Source organism: Cyprinus carpio, chromosome A24 (genome assembly GCF_018340385.1).
Source record: "Cyprinus carpio isolate SPL01 chromosome A24, ASM1834038v1, whole genome shotgun sequence".
Lineage (NCBI taxonomy): Eukaryota > Metazoa > Chordata > Actinopteri > Cypriniformes > Cyprinidae > Cyprinus > Cyprinus carpio.
This window is the reverse complement of record NC_056595.1, coordinates 20,580,505-20,603,572: the sequence shown is the minus strand read 5'-3', so window position 1 is coordinate 20,603,572 and position 23,068 is coordinate 20,580,505. Positions and strand designations below refer to the sequence as shown.

At 35.3% G+C, this 23,068-nt stretch overlaps 1 protein-coding gene across 4 annotated transcripts in view; it reads right to left on the bottom strand.

Moving 5' to 3' along the window:
- LOC109049145 (calcium/calmodulin-dependent 3',5'-cyclic nucleotide phosphodiesterase 1A-like) overlaps positions 1–23,068 on the bottom strand; it is a 64,473-nt gene that overhangs the window by 26,315 nt on the left and 15,090 nt on the right. The window contains exons 1-2 of one of the 4 annotated variants that reach the window (XM_042714597.1): positions 18,760–19,076; positions 15,673–15,699 (exon numbers count right to left, since the gene is read on the bottom strand). The exons of the other annotated variants lie outside the window; for them this stretch is intronic. Coding sequence (XP_042570531.1) covers positions 15,673–15,699; positions 18,760–18,890 — 158 coding nt within the window. The 5' untranslated portion in view covers positions 18,891–19,076. Of the gene's footprint in view, positions 1–15,672; positions 15,700–18,759; positions 19,077–23,068 lie in introns of those variants that run through there. 4 annotated transcript variants of the gene reach the window in all.

Sequence of the window (23,068 nt, the reverse complement as noted above, 5' to 3'; positions counted from 1 at the left end):
ACACACACACACACACACACACACACACACACACACACGCACACACACACACACACACACACACACACATACAAACAAATGCATTAACTTGCACAAACTACTTACCCAAGAATCAACACATCCCCTCTTCCTTTCTACCCTCCCCCTCACTCTGAGAGATTTCCATCTTTCTCTCTCCAAAGAAGGTCAGTGGACGGTCTGTTTTAAGGTCAGTCATTGAAGACCTGTATCATTATCACACTTTACTGACTTCTAGAAAAATACACAAAAGCTTCTGGACATCTGAGGACACAAGATTTATTCAGGACGTCCATGTCTTTCTTGAGTTTATGTACAGTATCACTGCACTGGCAGACATTTCCCACACTAAGCACAATCTCTGGTTGGTTTGTTAGTTTGTCAGTCTGGCTTTCAGATTAAAGTCCTGTTCCAAGTTGCCTCAATATCTACAGAATTCTTAACTGAAATAGACACACGTATCTGACCGATTTGGACAAGTAACTCATACTGTACAGTACATTAGTGTTTTATACAAATCATGCTTGTTGAGAATTCAACTCACAATTTATTGCAATAAAGTTTGATGTTAGCATATCCCAAACAATAATACTGTATTTACGTAATCCGAAGGGATTTGTGCAGCATTCAGGGAATACATTATTATTGGTTTATGCATTCCTTGGATCTGGTGAGCTCTAACTCTGTGATGCTGAGCATCACGTGCCTCCCTCCAGTTCCGGCACCGCGGAGGTTGCCGTGGTGATTTGCGATGTGTCAGTCGACTGGCACATGTAGCCTGAAACATATGTGGCATCTACAGGGGGCCCAAATGCCTTCCTTCCGCGTAGTGGGAGACTGGACCACAAGGATATGCTGGTAATCATGTAATAAACAATCCGTGCCTAAATCTCCATCTGGATGTGGTTTCAGAAAGGAAGACGGGTCAGCACCCTGATTTCCCATTAGTTCTTGAATTCTGACTCACAACCGGAGGCCCACAGGGACAAATACTCCACCAAAGACACCACAAACCGCTTGGATTGAGAACAATGACATAATATTCTCCAGTGACTCCTTCTCAACCTCCAAAGATCAAACTCAACATATTAAACAAACCATAAGCTTTATATATATATATATATATATATATATATATATATATATATATATATATATATATATATATATATAATTGTGGAGTTTTGAAAATGACCTTTCATGTCGTGTGTAATGTAGCTGTATGTGAATGCAAGCAGTCTGCAAAGTTGTAAAGCTGAAAGTGCATCATACTGTAAATTACTGTCTTTCAAAAGAAAGTATCGACTCTGAATCGCTAAAATTAGTCGAAAAATCGCTAAAACTGATCCTTCATTTTTAGATCAGAGTGGAGTACTATTATTATTATCGATGCCATCTTCTCTGTCTATATATTGTGTAAACCCTCCAATTATTGATAAGCTGTAATGCAGCAAAAGTTCCATTTCCCACATGCGCTGTACGCCAGTAGACCAATCACAACTAACTGGTTACTGACGAGCAGAGTAGGCTCATGCAAAGGAGGGGTTTGGAAAAATGAGTCTGCCAACGAATTGGGGAGAGCAGGACTAAGTGTGCCGTAATCCCCTTTAACGGCTCTCTAATTGGATTCTGGCAAAATTACTCATGTGCACATACAGGAATGAAATGATGTATGTGGCTCCAATAGCTACTGCTAACTGAACTGGACTAAAAAAAATAAATAAAAAAAAAACCCTGAAGGAACTCGCATCTGCCTGGATTAACCATTTAGGATTATAAACAACAAATTCCTGGCACATCCACTAATAAAGCCTCATTATATCATGTTGAGCCATATGAGAAACACTGTAGTATTATCACAAAGGCTGCATATTAGATATAATCATCCACATGTAACTTTATATGTCGTTTATCTATTTTAAAACCATTGATGCAGAGTTCAGAAAGCTTTCCATCATTCTGACAATTGAAAAAAAGGTTGCATTTTCCTCAATGAACAATGTTAATAGGTAAAAAAAATATATATATATATATATATTTTTTTTTTATTATTAATATTATTTTTTTTTTTTTGGAGTGAAACAGGATATTTAAAAGACCATTTTTTATTATTCATTTACATTGATGTTTATTAATGTGTAAGGCAACAGAAACATCTCTGCACTGTATTAAAGCAGAAGGGTCAGACCGACCTCTACATCATTAAAATGCAATCAGGGAGATAATAAACTAATCAATCGAGCCAGAAACAAGACAAAGAAGAACAACAAAGAGAGAAACTTGTGTAGTCCTATTTATTTTATATACTTATTTTCTGTTTTTCTCCATTCACAGAAGCATTTCTAGGCATTCTAATCTTACTGGTTAATGATCGACTAATGAACTTCGGTTTTTCGTCAGGAAAATAATCTAAATGAACAAAATAATGTCATTATACAATTCTCCGCCAGATTTAATATGCTGCACGCAACTCAAAAACTTGCGTACATGAGCTGAGACCTGACGTGAGATTTGATCTTAGCCAGTGCTCACGTCCATATCGATAAATTCCAAATTTTGCATAGAAATTTTCTGTTGTACGCTCTTTTTGTAAATGACGCCCAATGGGTGGTGCAATCATTGAAGAATTCAGTTTATCAGATTTACTCCATCTGTCAGACATAATTTTCACTCTGTTTGTAAAACACTTAGTGTCCTGTGTCTTTTCTTTTCAAGCACTAAAACAGATTAATGCACTATAGGTGATCTGAATATATAAAGTAGGCAATAAAGAGACTTGAATGCTTTTGGTCGGCAATCTGTTCATCGGTTTGGAAATGGAAGTGGGATGTCAGCTTTGCATGTTAAACATAGTTTATTGACTTAGACTATAAACAACAAAAAAAGAAGATGGATAAGAAAGATTCCCTATACTAAACCTGCAAATGTGCACAAAGAATTGTGGGTATGTCGGTAAATGATCAACAAAGGAGAATTTGTAAGAAAATGAGATAAGTAAAATGAAAAGAGAAGTGACATACAGCCAAGTATGGTGACCCATACTCAGAATACGTGCTCTGCATTTAACCCATCCAAAGTGCACACACACAGCAGTGAACACACACACACACACACCGTGAACACACACCCGGCGCAGTGGGCAGCCATTTATGCTGCGGCACCCGGGGAGCAGTTGGGGCTTAAAAACCTAGCTAAAGGGCACCTCAGTCGTGGTATTGCCGGCCCGAGACTCAAACTCACAACCTTAGGGTTAAAAATCAAACTCTCTAACCATTAGGCCACGACTTCCCAGTATAAGAACCTGTTAAATACCTCTAACTGTTAACTTGCTGACATGGTTTTTGCCTCGATTAATCCAGAAAACCTCCAGATGGGGAGGGAGCTGGAGAGATTACGGTAGTTTGTACATGCGTGACCCTCTGAAAGGATCAGAGAGGGAAAGTCCAGTGCCATTCAGCACCATTACACGCCACTTCATCTTAAAAACTGACACATCAGTATCAAATAAAGTATCACAGTATATAAAAAAAAAATCACAAGTACAAATTCAAATATACCAATGAAGTCATGAATATTTCTGTGTTCTTCATGAGCAAATATGTTAGATTGCAAATCACATACTTCCAACAACGCACCTAAATGGATCAGAATCAAACAAATATAGAATCAAATCAAGTAAAAAATCTGATCAAATCAACCTAAATCAAAACAATGGCTTGTGAATCAGAATCAAATCAAAGCCAAATGAATCAGAGCCAAACTAATATCAAGTCAAATCAAAATCAAATCATTAAACCAAATCAAATAGTTTTGCAATTCAATCAAGAGCTTGCAAATCAGAATGAAATTTAAACTGGAAATGAATTTGAATCAAACTAATATCAACTCAAGTCTAGTCAAAATCAAATCAAATCAAATGAATAGCTTGTGAATCAAAATCAAATTGAATCTAGAAATGTGTATCGATACCAACCCTGATGAATGGGAATGCTAACAGATCGCTTTCTCCAAATATCATGGACCACCTCAGCCTGTAAGTTTCATTCTCATGCACTGGAATACTAGTATTAGCATGTGTCACGGTGTATGAGGTACTTTCAAAATGACTTGTGCTTTATTAAATGTAAGTAAGTGATGAAATCTGCGAACAGCTGTGCTGAAAAACAGTGGGATGGAAAGAGATTTTGGAGCTGGCACTCACAAAAAGGGGCGACTTGGGCTGATTTGAATTGACCATCTGTGGCATAATGGAAATCATGTTTGCAACTCCGAGTCTCTTCACGAAACTGCAGTTATCCACACTGCCACAGGCGTATACAATACGCTGGCAGCTTTGCAATAAAGTGCAGCTTGTTTACCGAGTGAATGCTAAGCGCCAAACCAGGACACAATATCTCACAAATGTTACTGCGGTATGAAGGTCAGTCAAAGCTTCAGGTTACAGGTCATATGCTTACTTTAATTGCCTTCCTAAACTAAACAGACAGAGGGCAGATGGAAAAAGATCGATAGATAGGACGAGAGAGAGAGAAATTCATTAAATATTCAACTCCTATTTTGTTCAGTAACACCTCAGTGGAGACGTTAGATTGATAATTGGTAAAGATTTAACCGACACTGTCACTCAGCCCTAACAATCCCATTTATCCCGAACCCCCCTCACATTTCACTCTTTGGTGACAACATGAAGGTCACTGATACACAAAAGTACGCAATTGTTCACGTTCTACAAGGAATGGTGCATATTCAGATTATTTAACTGATTTGATTAATTGCACATTCCGCATGTTATAACTAACTATTCAGGTTCACTAAAACAGCTCTGAAATATGACCTGGGCTTGACTGTACTGTGTGTTATATATAGCTGTGTTCTACAGGGAACAGGGTTCCATACGACTATGGATCCATAACCTTGCTGTATGACCTGGTCGCTCTCACCCAGCCCCCACAAACCAAGCAAAAACCAGCTATACTGATGGCTATCACAGTAACTGCTTCTGTCTACGTGCTAAACCAAGTACTCAATGAAATTCATTAAAATTCATCTTCTTTGCTTTCTTTCGGGATTAATGACTGCAGGTAATCTGAGGTTGAAGATTTGAAGCACTAGAGGAGATAAAATACAGCTCTAATGATTTTTTCCACATCTGAGAGTAAACCAGGGCATCAGATGATTATAACAAGTAAAGAAATTGCAAGAAAATTTTCTTTGCAGTAAATATGAAAGAAAGGGCCAAATATACACTAGCATTCAAAAGTTTGAGATCAGTAAGTAAATTAATAACTTTATTCACAAAAGATGCATTACATTGATACAAGTGACACTAATAAGACATGTATAATGTTTAAAGATTTCAATTTCAAATAAATGCAGTGTTTTGAACTTACTTTTCATTACAAAAAACTGAAAAAAATGTATCATGATTTCCACAAAAAAAAAAAAAAAAAAAACCTACTAATTTGCACAACTTGTTTTTAACATTGATAATAATAATACATTTTTGATCAGCAGCAAATCAGCAAATTGGAAATATTCCTGAAGGATCATGTGACTGAAGTAATGATGCTGAAATTTCAGCTTTGCATCACTGGAATAAATTACATTTTAAAATGTGTTAAAACAGAAACCTGTGATTTTATACAAAGTTTTGTTGTATTTTTATCATATAAATGCATTTATTAATTCTTTATTAATTCATCAGTGAAAATTATTCAAAATGTAAAACCTATCTCCAACTCTGAAACAATACAGGCAGGAAAAATAAATAAATCAACAATATAAAAATCGAGCATTTTATTGATGCTTTTATCCAGTATGTCCAAGCATTTTATCAGTAAAACATCAACAACAATAATAAATTAAAACACCATACTTTATAATTTGTATAAATAATACATATTTATAATATATCATTCATTTATTATAACTGGCTATAAATCTGTAAAAAATAATAAAAGTCCATTGTCAGACTTTACTGGTGATTTGACATATTATTAAAATAAAAATGTTAAGAATTAGCCAAAACTCATTTTATTTAAATCTTTTTCCACTGACATAGATATTAGGATCTGGCTACTGTTATAATAGTCATCAAGTGGACTGACTTTGGCTTCATGTCTACAGTCACTCAGTTCCTGCTCAGAGCTCATGTAAAGTCCTGGCACTACTGGACTGCAATGAGCTCTTGGTAGAAGTTCCAGAGAATCTGTCCAGTCTGGGAGGAAGAGCCCTGTTCCTCTGTAACCGTGGACACAGAAGCAGCGGTGGCTCATGGGCGGCATAGCCAATGATGCTAACAGAGGGTGAAAAGTTTAATGGCCATAACAACACACCATTTACTGCCCGTCATCATTAATTAAGACCAGAGAGGCTGCTGTGGAATTGGCAGGAGGGGGAAACTCTAAATACAGCCACTGTTTTGTCTCTTGAGCAGCTGGGCAGACAGAAACAGCTGACTCAGTTGTGCGAAACAGTTGTGTCTGTTCTGTCCAGGTCACTAACTATCTCACTGGCTGGTGCTCTGGAACGATGGCAAGAGAGTTTGAAGGCCAAAGTGTTGACACAGCATTTGCCAGGTCCATCTGGAGTCTTTCAGAAAGGTCCAGACCTCCATAATGGCTCACAGGGGGCTTAATCAATGCCTAGTCTGATCTGATTTATTCACATGACAGGATATGATATAATATATAATAGAATTCCAGAAGTGCACAAGTGACCCTTTGTTATGCTCCGCCCTTTTTGGTAATATACTCAGAGAAGCTTTACAAAGAATCCTACTTGAAATTTCAGTAAAATGTACTCATGAAGTGGAAGAAATTAAATGGATTTTTGTTTTGCTCTCTCCACTGTGATTCCGCATTCGTCACTTCTCACCGAAGTTTACGCTACATCTACGTCATCTGCTGGAATCAGAATCAGAATCAGAATCAGAAAGAGCTTTATTGCCAAGTATGCTTGCGCATACAAGGAATTTGTTTTAGTGACATAAGCTTCCAGTACACAAAAGACAACAACACTGACAACAACACACAGTCAAAAAAATAAAAAATAAAAACCCTTTGCAGATAAATAACTGTATAAACAATTGTGCTATAAATGATAATGGAATTGGATTGAGTAAGATGCACGGATGTACTAGGATGAAGGGGTAACAAATAAATATAAGGATATTGCACATTTTTATTGTATAAGTGGGGAACATTTAACTGTTCATGAGGTAGATTGCCTGGGGGAAGAAACTGTTCTTGTGCCTGACTGTCCTGGTATGCCACTCTCTCGTGTACTACAGTAAGTTGAAGCTAGAGATTACGGTGTCTGAAGTTTTAAATATGGATATTTTTCTCACACAAATGCATCAATTCTCTTCAGAAGGCCTTTATTAACCCCCCAGAGCTGTGTGGAGCACTTTTTATGATACAGTAAATGGATGCACTTTGTTGTACTTCAAAATCTCTGCACCCATTCACTGCTATTATAAAGCTTGAAAGAGGCAGGAATTTTTTAAATATAACTCTGATTGGATTTGTCTGAAAGAAGAAAGTCATATACATGGCTTGAGGGTAAGTAAATCATGGGGTAATTTTCATTTTTGGATGAATAATCCCTTTAAACACATACGATTCTAAGAGATTTACTTCAGAAAAACAGTAAAAGCTGGTCTAATAATATGATAGTTGAATAGATGAATATGAAATTTTCGAGCTCGTGACAGCACTAATTATCCTTAATTTCTTTAACATTCATAACATTCAAAAAAATGAAAAAAATAGTTTTGAAAGTAATTCCAATGATATCGTTTCTCTGTCTTTATCATTATAGTTGTGGTGTGGGCTCTGCTATTCTTTAATATTGAGAACGATTTTTAGAACTTAATCTTTATCTTTATCTTTATAGTTATCTTCCTCTGTGTGAACGGGCCTTTGGTTTGGCAAAACTGATCCTAACGTTTCTATAATGTTTGCAACATTTAAACACATAGGACTTCAAAAGACATTAGAAAAAGAGTAAAAGATGGACTGATATTATGGCAACAGTTGCTAAGGAAGGAATGTTCAGTAACATTTTAAGACAGGCTTAGCAAAGGCTCAATTAGAGGCAGGATAGATATACGCTTAACTCCTCCCCTGCTATAAAAGCTGATAAATGTCTGGGTTTAAGGTCAAGAGCTTTGGATTGCTGCAATTATGATTTTGATAGGTCATTATGCCACCGATTGGACATTTTCCATGCTGTAAACTCAGTTTCACAGTATGTCACTTTGCCAGCTATTCCCACGTAGCCAGACATCTAACTTTATTTCACACTAAAGTCATTCAGGGCTCCGCTGTAGAACTATGAATATTAAAATGAGTCTTAGCACTGAACGCAGAGTCACTGATAGCATGTTAATAACAGAAAAGATGGCTGTCAATTTCTCCATCAACCCATTTCTCACTTTAGCGCGATGGCAGTACCCAGATTTGATTCAAAGCAGTCGTATTGTCTGATTTCCAAGAGCCAAAGCAAAGTGAAACCTGGCACTGATCATTTGAAACATTTCCATGGCTGGCAGAACACATCGAATGGTTTAAATTATGCTGAAATGAGTTTTAGTAAAACCATAAACCCTTTCATCCCTTCTGATTCCCAAGATGGAGTTAAGACAAAGAACGAGTTCATCCTAACAGATTTAGTCAATATAATACAGCAGGATCCCAAGGCAAAATGGAGAGCCTGGTAAAATTATGACAAACTAGAAAAGCAGGTACAGTAGGTCTCTGTGAACCTTCACAAGCAACTACATGCTATTTAGTCAGCAAGATGATATTTCTCTTTACAGATTAAGTGGCTAGTAAACATGGGATGAAAACTGTCGGCTAGTGGAAAGGGGAGATTTATTCACTAATACCACACAACATGAAATTTCACCAGAGTCTCGGATATACCTATGTATCGCCTGATTATTGATATTACTTTCCTCAGGGTGGGGAATGAGTGACAGGGAGTGACGAATCATTATTTTAATCAGATTTTTACACTTTCTATACAAAATGTTTTTGCCACAATGCAATAATTAAATAAATATATATAAAAAAATTAATATTTTTTTATTTAAATAAATAAATAAAAAACCAACAAAACAAAAACCAACACACTTCAATGTTGAAAAGCAACACTGCAAAAACTATTTTACTTCAATGTAGTACATTTATATTGTTGGGTTTTTAGACACATTTAGTGGAAAAGAAATTGCAAAATTTAAGTGTATGGGATTTTTCTACCATTTTTGTCTAATCACTGTAAAAATGAATATCATACCTCTCCTCAACAACCCACATGTTCTCTGATAATTTCAGGGATAATGTTTATGGTTTTATAACCCTACATATTGACTCCTTTAGCAAGGACCACTAATAACAATGTTTGCTCTTCTAAGGGATTACATATGAGACCGAAAGTATAGAGAATACTTAATACCTGCTTATTCATAGTCCGCAGCTGCAAAGCCTAACAAATCCTCAGTGTTGCGTCTCATCAACTGGCACAGAGAACATCAGCTTTAGAGCAAAGCTCTCCCAACATCAGAGTTAAACACCTCAGATCTTATTTCCAACTAAAGGTCTCTGCCAAAGACAGATGATAAAGATGTCATTCTCCCATGACAGATAGACAAATACTCTCAAGGCCTGCAAAAATATTCAAGTAAAATTGATCTAAAATAGCTAAATTCATCCTGAACAGAGTTTGATGAGTCTCTGGCATCTTAATTCCCATTGGAGGAAATGAGTCATTATTTTCGCAGTTCTGTTTGGTGACACTAAAACTTTTTACTTTTAAATGAAGATATGAATTAAATATAATTCTGAAGACAATATGCATATGATTTAACCTAATTCAGGGACAGGGGTTGCAAATTAGCTTCAGCTAGAAACCCTATATGCAACACATCGGTTCAAGTTATTGTAACCTGTTACAATGTGTCTCTTTTGCATTGTCCCTGACAAATAAACAAATAAATAAATAAATAAAAATAATTGTAAATAATGGTTTGAACATTGGCCTCATTCTGCTCCCACGACCCAGGCCCTGGAGGAGCCCCATCGTGCACAATAGGTCATCTGCGGCCAAAGTCATCACAGCTGTGCTGATTTTATGCAGCTGAAGAGCTGTGTGAGCTTGGGCCAAAGCCAGATCTGTCTGCTCCGGGAGAAAAGAGTGTTTATCCCCTCAACAGTATTTTTGCAGTTGGAGTTGCAGTCGTTTAATCAGTATGCCCTACAGATATCTGCATGGGAATGAAGAGCGAGGTCAGAGGTCACCAGTATATCCCTCATGCAAAAGCAACGACCAGGAGCAGTGTGCGAATGTTGCAGAAAGGCTTCTGGGTTTTAGCTTGCCTGAGGTGTAAACTGCTGTTTTCCTTTGTGCCATTATTTCGAACACATCTATAAATCTGTTTGATAAACAGAACTAAAGCCCCAAGGTCATGACTTTCCATCACAGTTACTGTATGGTCTCCTTCCACGCAAGCTATTTTTCTGCAGGTCATCTACACCAACCGAAGCAGAAAGCGAAACTCTGGGGAAACAAGACGACTGGCATTACTAAGTCATGGTAAGTTTAATGCCATGTCTGTAGCACTTTACAATGCAAAACACATTTTTGTAACGGGGTGGCTATTTACACTAAGTACCAACAGTCTGTCTTGTTGGCAAAGGCTATTTAAACGAACTTTGTCTGTTTCAGACGGACAAAATTACAAAAGAAACCAAGCTGGCGGTTGGAACAGTTGCATGGAGAGTAAAAGTGCGGTCACATCTACAGTTGCTCTGCAAAATTTAATGGGCAAATTCCATTCATTTCAATAGGTATCTGTGCGATTGGGAGTTTCATGTGAGGGCGAGTTGGTCACACAAATTCGTTATGATTAGTGACAGAAAACTGGTTGGTCTAAAAGAGACTTTTGCAAGCAATGCTTCATACATCACTACATATTGACAATGGAAAATGGACCGTTTCTGTCCACAAATTTTCAAATAAATTTCGTAAATGCAAACTTAAGGACAGTAGAATTGGCTTTTTATGCAACCAACCTGAATTCATTCCTCATTCTTCTCCCTTTTTTAAAATGAATATCAGGTTTGAGAGGGTTTTAGTTTTTTAAGTTAAAAAGGAAAATATTATAAAAGTGAAAATAAAGTACCTAACAGGTACTTAATAGTGACAATAAAGTGTTAAATGTGTATTTAATTGAAATTAGATGCAGTGTGCATTGATTAGATGGGCTGATCATTTTAAAATTTGATTACTTACAATCAAAACAATATAAAAATAATACGCCAGCATAGATATTAAAGGGGTAGTTCACCCAAAAATGAAATTCTCTCATTAATTACCCACAAGCACGTCGTTCATCTTCAGAATACAAATTAAGATATTTTTGATGAAATCCGAGAGCTTTCTGACCCTGTATATGAAGTAGAACCCAGTTGCGCTGCGGCATGCACATGCATGCATCGTGGTACTCTCGTGAATGCACGTCGAAGAGAAGAAATTGTCATTATTTTTGTTTTCTTTGCACACTTTAGCTTTAAATTATGTCTTGATATGCTTTGAATTATTTCCTTTAAAAAAACCCAGGTATCATCTTTCCCAAAACTTATATATCATCTTGCAAAGCAGATATATCAATCATAATTCAGGCAGTCTGAACCTCCAAAACACCTATTTTTATTGATGGCAGGGCGATTTGTTATGATGTGCATGGAAATCTTCACAAATGAATGCTAGTCAGCACCTGTATCTCATTTTTGTGTGGGAGCAGCAGGGAACAAGGGGTCGTCGTGTGGTTGGGAGGGATTGTTCCCTGCTCTTTGAGATAAACCCAGAATCATTTCTGCTCTCAATCTCACTGCCGGCAAATTGAAGGACAGATCAGAGCGAAGCGTACCCACAATCAGCACTGCACTCTTCAACAGAACAGCACATTTAATCCCCGCAAACCCCTGTGGCCATGGGACTCTTCAGGAGTATAGAATAATATGATGAAGGAAAGCCCACTTGAAGTCTATGCGGGAAGTGCATAAAGATAGACTAAAGGATGGCAAATGACATTGGCATCGATTTTGTCTCCCTGTTTTGTATTCAATTGACAAAACACACCAGTGAAGGCGGCTCCCAGGGGAGGGCATTGGTGTTGTAACGTGAAATCGCTTGTTAAATATGTCACTTTTTGACTGGAGTAATTATCTTGTTAATTATCAGGTGTGGGGGCTGTGATTCACTGGCTGTGAAGCAATCAATTAACAAGCTGAAATCAGTCAGTGGAGGCATGACAAGACAATACCTCAAGAGCTGAATGCATTCAGCTAGTGCAAGAAACTCACGAATGCCAAAACGCTGCTCTGGATCGCTGACTCAATCGTTTGAGATGTTTTTGTGTACAAAGTCTAAACACTCCAGTGCGAAAGGGAATTTTCATCTGTCGGTGGTTTCTAAATATTTATCTCAGCTTCGTTCCAACTTGGCAAAGCTAATCAGCTTCACATGCAGTCTATCAGAATGACACAAAGCTATGAGGAGACGAAAGTTAAACGCGGACAGACTGTTGGGTTCAGACCACATCAAAGCTAGTTTCCACATCACAAAAAGTCCAAAAGAAAAGAGAACCTCACGATAACGTGTAAACAAACCCCATCTGCGCAGTGCTCTGGTGAGTTTGAATGTCCCAGTGTTCATTACTCCATGTGTGAGAAACAGACTGAAGTGCCGTTGGGCTGCGGGAGCCTGTAATGGCTGTGCTGCCTCTGACTGGGAAGCTAGTCTTAATTAGATCATCAGAAAAGACCACAATGATGCTGTTATATACTCCCTGGACTCAGTGGCTTGGGTATCAGTATGGGTCAAGATGCAAACATTGGACAAAATGCCAGTGGCAGTACAAACGAGCACAGACAAACCAGAAATGACAACTGATTTTGTTGGATATTCACTGTATCGCTGACCATTTGCCCCTATAAAAATCTGAATGGAAAATAGTTATACAATATGCAAAAATACAAGTTATAAAAAATACAAGAAGATTAAAAACTTCTTTTGTCCACGCCAAGTAGGCAGGTAATAATAATTATAGTCTCAAAATAAAATACATAAGTTACAATACAAATAAAAAATAAAGTATTAAAACAGTGCAAGCAAAAATAAAATAAAATAAAATAAAATACTAAAGATAAAATAAAAAGTATTGTATTCCTGTGATGCAAAGCTGAATGTTCAGCATCATTACTCCAGTCTTAAGTGTCACATGATCCTCCAGAAATCATTAAAACATTCTAACCACAAGATCAAAAAACAAAAAATATAAAAACCAGTGTTGAAAACAGTTGTGCTACAAGATTTTATCCCCAAAAATCTACCAGCCAAAGTGCTCTTCCCCATTAAAAGCACTGTACACTAATCAAACACTTAACATCTCTTCAGCTACATCTGAGAAGTTCAACACCGAAATGGTGATCTAGACCTCACCAGCCAACTTTAAAATCAAAAGAGCATTGGCCTTTTAGACTTCATCCCGAATCTGTTTGAGAGAAATGACTAAGAGGTTTATTAGGGAAAGTCTAGCCGCCTGTCAGTGTAAAATGTAGATAATAGCTAAATTATATAGACGGGTTGGCAAACTTATGTACATTGAACTAATGAAGATGGTCTTGATCATCAGCTCGTCTTTTGATAGTAAAATCTTATTATATCTTATTTTCGACATGTTGAAGTCCATCACATCTGTATGCCACACTATATCTTACAGTCCTTCCGACAGTCACGCAGCTCATCACATTTAGTTATGATCTGTATGGCATGCCAAACACTGCCCTACGCAACTCAAACCACAATGCGTGACCCACTCATAGTGTGTTGCAGACCCTTTGGCCAATGCTACAAACACCACAGAATCTGTGCGGTGTGACCCAATTGAATTTGACCTAGAATTTGGTTTCTCTTGAAGCTAAAAAATAGGCCTATGTCACACATACTATACAACAACATGATGCACTTCACTTCGCTTTTTTGCCATAGAAACACTATTTCCATTTGGCACTTATTATCAATGAGGTTGCCAAACCCTGGACTGGTGCTGGATTGACATGTTGTCAATTAAACATATTTTAAATAAAAAATTAAAATCTGCTATCATTTATCCAACCACATTTTGCTACAAACCCATATTCTTTTACGCCAGTGGTTGTAAACACTATTGGTTCTTGTGTCTTGTGCTCAAGGTTTTCAGTAGTTTGCACGGCAGTGTGAACGAGAGATTTATCTGAACATGCAAGAATCTCCCGTGACTTAACTGAGGTCATCAAGAGACATAAATCGTTTGAAAGAATGGAGTGATGGTGATAATTACACCAAATTAAACAGCTGCCACGAAAAGCCTCACCAGTGCCGATTTAGCCCTTCCCAAACCCGTATGAGAAACAAATTAGGAAAATGCTGATTTAAGCTGATTCTTATCAAATATTCTTCTGCGCAAAAAATAGCTTGCATAGCCAAACTTTTGACTATAATGTGTAATTCACTCCAGAGCTTATTAGGACCAACAATTGCCCACTTGTATAGGAAAAGATTGTTTGACAAACATGTAAAGTGACCAAACTGAGTTTGTTTTTCATTTAGGAGTTTATCTGAAATAAATAATATAGGTTGTGCTGTCTAAGTTTGAGAGTGGGCACAAAATAACTTCCCAAACTGAGTTTGGTAAAACAAAAATCATTATCAAGACAATGTCACATTCTCAGAAGTACACTGATATATATGATCTGATGTGTGAACGGCCGTGACCTTTCACCTTGATGGGCCCATAAAGCATAACTCCCTCAAGTCCCATTCAAACAGACACACACACACACACACACACACACACACACACACACACACACACACACACACACACACACAGCTCTGTGTAACACACAAAAACACACACAAACACAAAAAAAAAAAGTCATTTTCATCTCCAACACTGCCCTGCCAAACCATCAAAGCCGGACAAACACAGACATTCTCATGCACACACATATAAGACACAGTGAGAAGGGCAGGACAGGCATCTGCTGCTGGCTGTTTATGTGTGAGTGTGTGAACACACTGTCTAGATCACAGTCATTACTGACCGGTTAAAGCTTTTTTTTTTTTTTTTTTAGTCACTGGTTGATGTCAGAGGATGTCTGTAGCTGTTCTATTTGGGTTGCCAAGTCAAGTCAAGTCACCTTTATTTATATAGCGCTTTATACAATACAGATTGTGTCAAAGCAGCTTTACAGTGTTAAACAGGAAAAACCTTCACCTTATAACTGATACCTTCACTTTATGGTATCACAGCACAGTTTTGTAAGTGTTCTCATATACTAATGCACAACTGCGCTCCATTCATTTGTGTTAATGAAAGAAAACTGCTGTTTATTTCTTACTGACATCCAGACTCTGTTTTTAGCACAAACCACATCAGAAACCTGTTTTCTGATTACAACCGACTTCTAGCAGAAAAAAAAAGAGAACAATTCAGCTTATACAAATTGCTTGCAAACAGTTTTATTCGCTCATTTTCCCCGTTCATGTTTCATGTTGAGATGATGAGATCTGTCTTATTAACACCAGTCAGAATGAATATCTTACCTCTGTGATGTCTTCTTATATTTTCGCCTGAAACAGGAAATATGGACATTTCAGTTCAGGTAAATGCAAATTAGATTCAGTAAATAAGGCCATATATATAAATATATATATATATATATATATATATATATATATATAATATATATATATATATATATATATATATATATATATATGTGTGTTGTAATTTTACTGTAATTGACTAAATTCATTTTTGTTTTAATTTTTTTTTATTATTATTAATTTTAGTTTAGTTGTTTTTTATTTTTTTTATTTTTTATGTTTTTTAACTAATTGTTTTGGGTTTCATAATTCTCTCAGTGTTTAAATTTAAAAATGTAAAAAATAAATCAATTGAATAACATTTTAAATACAGATTTTCATTGCATAGCATTTTAAATTTCAAAACTTAGATAAACAGTAAATCTTCTCAAAATTTGTCAAATTTTTTCCATTGCAAAAATTTGTCCCACTTTATACAAAACATTAGGCAAACTCTAACTTTTTCTTGGGCAATAATTTTGGAAATGTTCAATAGCTTTTTTTTTTGTTGTTGTTGCCACATCTTTATTGTATGTGTCTATACATAATTTTTTTATTTTTTTATTTTTTTAAATAAAAATAAACCCACCCTAAGAAATATTCACTGGAGTGAACAGTATGACCACTAGCCATTTGATAAACAATCTTTTTACAAAATTGTCAAATATATTGGTCAAGAATTAAACTACTTAATGGATTCAAATGCTTAAATCAAGGCGCACATGAACGTTTGTGCAAAAAAGGAAATCAATGACCCTCATATGACGGACATCTGAACATTCTGTCATCTAAATCCAGTTAGTGCATGAATGCTCGCTCTCTTTTGCACGTAGAGAGGAAATGCCACTTCTTTTAAAGCAGCATTTAGCAAAACATCTCAACTGCAGCTGTTCTCAAGCCATATGACATTCTGATTGGCTTACTTCAAAATTGATGACATCACCTTCAGAAGAGCCTGGAGAGACTAAGACACAATTGCTGCTATTTATATGATCAGCGAAAGGAGGAGTGATCTGAACAGATCAGTGACCTTTAACCTTAACTTCCTGTCATCTTCATCATCATCATCAAAACGTCTTCCTCGCTCTCTGACCATCTAATCTCAGCGTTTGCTCTTACCACGAGGAATGCCTGCCTTTATTACAGCCTTAAACTTTTATAGGTGTGTGTTTTTCTCTGTGTCCAATGGTGTCGACACGGGTCTCATTTCCCTTGGAGCCGCCAAGTGCACAATTAAATTCTTATTAAGCTCAATAAAGTAGGGCTAAAATGGAAATAAAGTGGGAAACAGGATGACTTTGGTTCAGTTTCGCCCTGCTCTTGACCAGTGCTGTTATGACAATGTTGATGGCCCTTGTTTCAGGACAAATAACAGCTGTCTGACTTCCCCATCTGGGTTCAGGGACTGCAGGCTGACAGCAACTCAGCGAACACAGTTCATGTCATAAATCTAATACCAAATCTGGAAGATATTTTGTCGTTTATTACAGGGATTAGCATTCAGCGGTTTAATGTGGAATGACACAGTGAAGGATTAGATCAATCCCTGCAACGGCAAACAATAAAATCCCCTAGTGATAACATACACGGTCATTACTGTCCAAACAAATTCAGAATAAGCGATTTCTTTTATTCATTGGCAAGAAATAAGATGACGATAGGAAATAAGTTGCACATGCTAATATTTCATGCAAGTAATAAAGTCGTCCACAAGAAATGTTTTTCTGAAACATTATACTCATTATTAGCACCTGAACTTGGATCTCTGGATCACAGAACTAGAAACTCTTGTGTCATCAAAAAAACTTTCAGATTTTTCAGTTTAGTCTGTTTTTGGTGCATTTATTTTCCTGATCTAGTTTCAGTGCCAAATTCCAACATTACATTTTCCTTCTGTAATTCCTCCGCAAATACTTGCACATAGCAAATATTTTGTTTTAATATGCTGGATCCGTTGGCAGCCTAGTTTTCAAACAAATGCATTCTAAATAGTGATCAATTAGAAACACTTTTAATAGAAGATGAGGCTGCTTTTGCGTCTGGGAACCGAGCCACACATGAAGAGGATGTTTGTACTGAAAGTGACCCGTTAACCCTGACCTAAATCTCACTTACACAAATATGTTGGCGTCACATTAAAAAGTCATCTACTGCAAATCAGCCAATAAAAACATAAAAAGTACTATAAAAAGTTTAACTCACAATCATTTTTTACTAGTTTTATTCTTATTCTAATTCTTTAAATTCTTTCTCTAATTTATTCTAATTTCATCATTTTCTACTAGTTTTATTCTTCTTTTACACTTTGTGCTGTATACTTATTTAATTAACTTAATGCTTAAAATAATACTTTGTGAATCACAGTTGATTTTTTTTGTAAGTTTCCTATGATTAAACTAATTTATTAGCATTTTTATTAATTTAAATAATTATATTCAAAATTGTATTTATTTGCTATTGTGTAATGAAAGATTTTTGTTCAGTAACTTTTATTATGACTTTTATCTGCACAATGATTCATTTTTGTTAAAATATTAATTTTATGTCCATTTATACTTCATATTACTATGAAACATTACCATTATCTTGTGTAATTTGTAATGAATTGTTTTTTATATTTTTACCCTTTGTAGTGTATTATATTCTTATTTAATTTACTTAATGTCTGAAAAAGTATATTAATTAACATTATTTATACAAGTAATATTTTTATCAATTTACTTAACAATAATCCTTTCCATAATTCTTAATCTGTTAGCAATTTCTAGTAATTACAATTACATTCCTTTACTCTTTAGAATTTATCATTTTAGTTTCAGGTTGTTTTTATTAAGACTCTGTTGAACTTAATTTAAAATATTTTGAATTATAATAAAATACAATTCATAAGATTTTTTTTTTTTTTTTTTTTTTTTTTTTTACTTTTATACTTCAAAATTCAGATGAAACATTATTATCATTGTGCTATTTTGATTTTTGCTTTTCAGTAATGTTTGCTCATGGTACTCACTCATGCACAGAGACAGAAAGTGTGAAACTACTCACAGTCCTCGCAGTCTGAGCCAGATCTTCTCAATCTGATCCGCCTGTAGGTACTTCAGAGAGTTGTTCTCGAAATCCTCAATCTCTTTGGTGGGCGATTCCATGTCAAAAAAGTCGACCAGGCGAAACGACATGAACGAGTTTGTATCTGGACAAAACGGACGCAAAGGCAGTTTGTAGGGCAATCAGCAGCAGCAGCAGCAGACTCTGAGTCTGTCACAGAGACAGCTGTAGCACGTCCCTCATCCTGTTCCTCTCTCTCTCTCTCTCTCTCTCTCTCTCTCTCTCTCTGTCTCTCTCTCTCTCTCTCTCTCTCTCTCTCTCTCTCCCTCTCTCTCTCTCTCTCTCTCTCTCTCTCTCTCTCTCTCTGTCTGTCTCTCACTCTCTCTCTGTGGTTGTAGGCTTTTGTCACCAGCTCTGGTCAGGTGTACAGAGAGCAGTGCGTATGGCAACACTGCAGGGGGCCGCTCTCTCCCCCTCATGAATATAAGGCAGTGGAGAGGAAGAGGAGGAAGAGGAGGGGAGGGGAGGGGATTAAACAACTGCTGTTGATTTCTGTATCAGAGTCTTGGCTCCACGCAGCCACACAAATGGAGAATAAAACCAATGCAAAAGAAGCATGGACTGCTGCACTGTCTGGGCTGAGGGAAGAGACGTTAAAGAAAGGAGAAAAAAAAAAAAAAAACCTTTGAAAAAGGCAGACTTGGAGGAAAGTGTGTGTCTGGAGTATAAATGAAGTGTCTGAGAGAGTTTTGACATATAGTATATAAACAGGAGAAAAAGGTAGTATTGTGTTACTTATAGTTAAGCTATTTTTTTCTGAATAAACACTCATTATTATTTTATTATCTTAAGTAAGTGTATAATGCATTAAAACACACTATTTTCACTTAATGTCATTGGTTGTATTGTGTGATCATGTGTTGTAATGCATTCATTTTTGAAAGTCAATGTGAAATCAACACATAATAGATGTTCCCGTCTTATTGCAAATGGTACAATAGTGAATATTTTCCAAAAAATGTTGGTTTGTCTCTCAAAGCAATTTCTGCAATTTCCAATCACCTGGACCAAAAATCACTTTTCACCATCCAATCAATTTCCGATGGACATTTTCTTGTTGAATATCCTGTTTTACTTAAAAATAAAGTCAGAGTTAAATAAAATGAGTTGCAAATGCAATTTCTTGCTGATTTTAAAGATATAACTATGAATACAGTGTAAAAAGTAACTGGATGCACTGCATTATAAATAGTGTACACTATATATATATATATATATATATATATATATATATATATATATATATATATATTAATATTATATAATTTAAAATAATTCACAAATAAATTAATAATAATTCACAAATAGTTTTTAATAGATTAATGTAATTAATAAAAAACACTACCAAAAGTGCCAAATAATTAAAATGTGTACAGTAATGCTTAAAATATATTATATATATTATAATATATTATTATATACATTTAAATAAGCACCAAAAACAAAAAAGTGAATCAACCTTAATACAGTAAGCAAGCATTAAAATAAATAGATAAATTATATATATATATATATATATATATATATATATATATATATATATATATATATATACACCCCAAAATACTATGAAACCACATCACATTCTGAATAAACCATATCAACATAATGTAACAGTAAGAAATATAAAATTCCCACTGTCATTAAACATAAACCGAGGCACTGCTGATGCATAAACATCACCATGCGTAAACACAAAGCAAAACAGCAGATGGTTAGCATAGAGATTGTATCTCTGAAGAACAGCTACGGCTTGACGTGGAAATATAAATTATATCATCATAGCAACAAATGAAAACACAATGGCTGTCACAGCAGAGGGCGGACACCATACCCCACGCAGTTAAATCTAGACAGCATCAATATCCGACTGAGCTTTAGACTAAAGCACCATTAGATGGAGTCATTTTGATGATGGTTGACCACGCTCCATTAGCATGAGACACTCAACAGCACATCTGCTCTGTTTGCATTCGTCTTTGATGCAGATGTGGAGAATGAATAATTAAGGTGATAGAATTTCCTTCCAGACTTTTTTTTTGAGCTGTAGACAGTGTGCAGTGTGTTATATTGACCAGAACGACTTGAATCAATGAGGATAAGACCGAACAAGACTCGAAAGGCCATCAGGTGAGAAATAGCAGGTGTTGAGAGATGGGTGAGAGCGGTAAGGTGCAGGTGGAAGAGCTGTTGAGAAGTGTGACCAAGACGATGAGCACTGAATTCATCAAAGGATTCTGTGGTAACACTGTATTTGGTGATGAAATAAGATCAGTCCAGAGCTGTGAATAATCCCATTAACACCTGCAGACTTGAGCCAAACACTCCTGTACAACACAACTCACTGAAAAAAACCCCACAAGACATTCAGTACACAGTTTGTTTTCTGTGTTTGGCAATATACTGTAGTAAAGCTTTACAGTCATGCGGATAAACATATATGATTTATATGAAGAGAAATGGTATTCTCGACTGTAATGAATCGCAAAAAGCCAACGGATGCTTTTGATTACCACTGAAAATAAATTCTACTCATCCTTCAAAATTTACAGTACTGCTCTTGGTTTGAAAACATAAGACTGCACAAAACTAAATAAAGTTACCCAAATCCTTGTCTTACTGAAGATGAATGTCTGGTTATGCATTATGGAGAATTATGTAACCTTTCTATAATCCCAGTCTCACGTTTACACTAATGTTATTTTAGTATTAAGTAGATTTTATTTTATTTTAATTTTTATTTTATTTTTAGTTTAATTTTCTGTGCTTTTTTCATATTTATTATATAATATATTTTTTTAAATATTACAATAAAGTTGAATTTATTTAAGTTGAATTTATTTTTATTTCAGTTAAAATTTGAGTTAAATTAAATTTTAGAGCTTTCACATTTCATCACTTTCAAAAAAATCTTTTTTTAATATTTTTGTTTTTTATATTAATTTCAGCTCCATTTCAATTAACAATAATGTTTTAATAGTTTATTTAACAATAATAACAAATAATAATTTATTGTTTTTTTTTTCAAATGTGAGAGTTGCATACAGTATATAAAAATATTTAATATTTCTATTTAAATAACAATTTTCCCACAGACTTATATTTAAGTGCGTTACTGAAACACGTTTTTCATTCATTTTTTCTTACTATTTATTTTTCTGTGAATTTTTTTTGTAGTTGACAGAATGCCCAGATACACGATGATTTAACCTGAAATATTAATTTTAGAAACACATTTGTTTCTGTATGTCAAGGATCATTATTTCAATAGATTGAAAAAATATATATATTTGTGTGCACATGAATCAAATATACTGTACGTGCCATATTAAATCTCTACAACTGCATTACATTTTAAGAAACTATTTTCCCTACAACTCGTAATTACAGTAATTATCTGTTAAGACTAAAGCTATTTGTACAGCATGGCAAGAGGGAACTTAAGTGCAGGTTTAATGTGACGCATTTGTATGATCCTCTTAGTTCTTTAGTTTGCATTCAAGATGATGCTGACAATGGAGATTCACAACTACATAACGTATTAATAACAAGTGGTTACGCAATGATTATAATCAGTGTCCAGAAATAGTCAGAATCAAAAAATACTACATTCCTCCACTCTAACAAACGTCAGGGCACATTCACAAAGAAAAACTCTACAAATAAAACTTCCTAAGACCAGGAAAACCAGATAAAGGCAGATGTCAGCATTAAAACTGAAATCACACTGTGTAACTCATGCTCAGTGTTCTAGAGAGAGAAATGAACCAAGCTGTAATGTTGGAGTATATTAAAACTGTTCATCATGAAAGCTCAGATTTGTTCTTTGCTTTGTGAATATCTGGATCAGCGAAAACTCTCACAGCAATTTTTAAAAGAACATTTAATTCAAAAATGTATATTCTGTCATTATTTACTCAACTTCATGTTTGCAATTATCACGCATTATAATAATTAAAAACATTCTAATCATTGATTCCAAGACATAATTTACTTTTTTAAAAATACAACACTAAAAACCATAATCATTCATTTTACAAGTGAATTTAGGCATTTGAACATTACAATGCACAGTATTTACAATAAAAATGTATATGAGTTAAAATTAATAAAACAGTTACATGATGACAAATATAATCTAAATGTAAAAACAGGTTAAATGAGCAAAAATACAGTTGTGACTGATAAATTAAAAACATTTAAATTAAATCTGCTAAATTTAAATAAATGAATAAATACCGGCCTGATA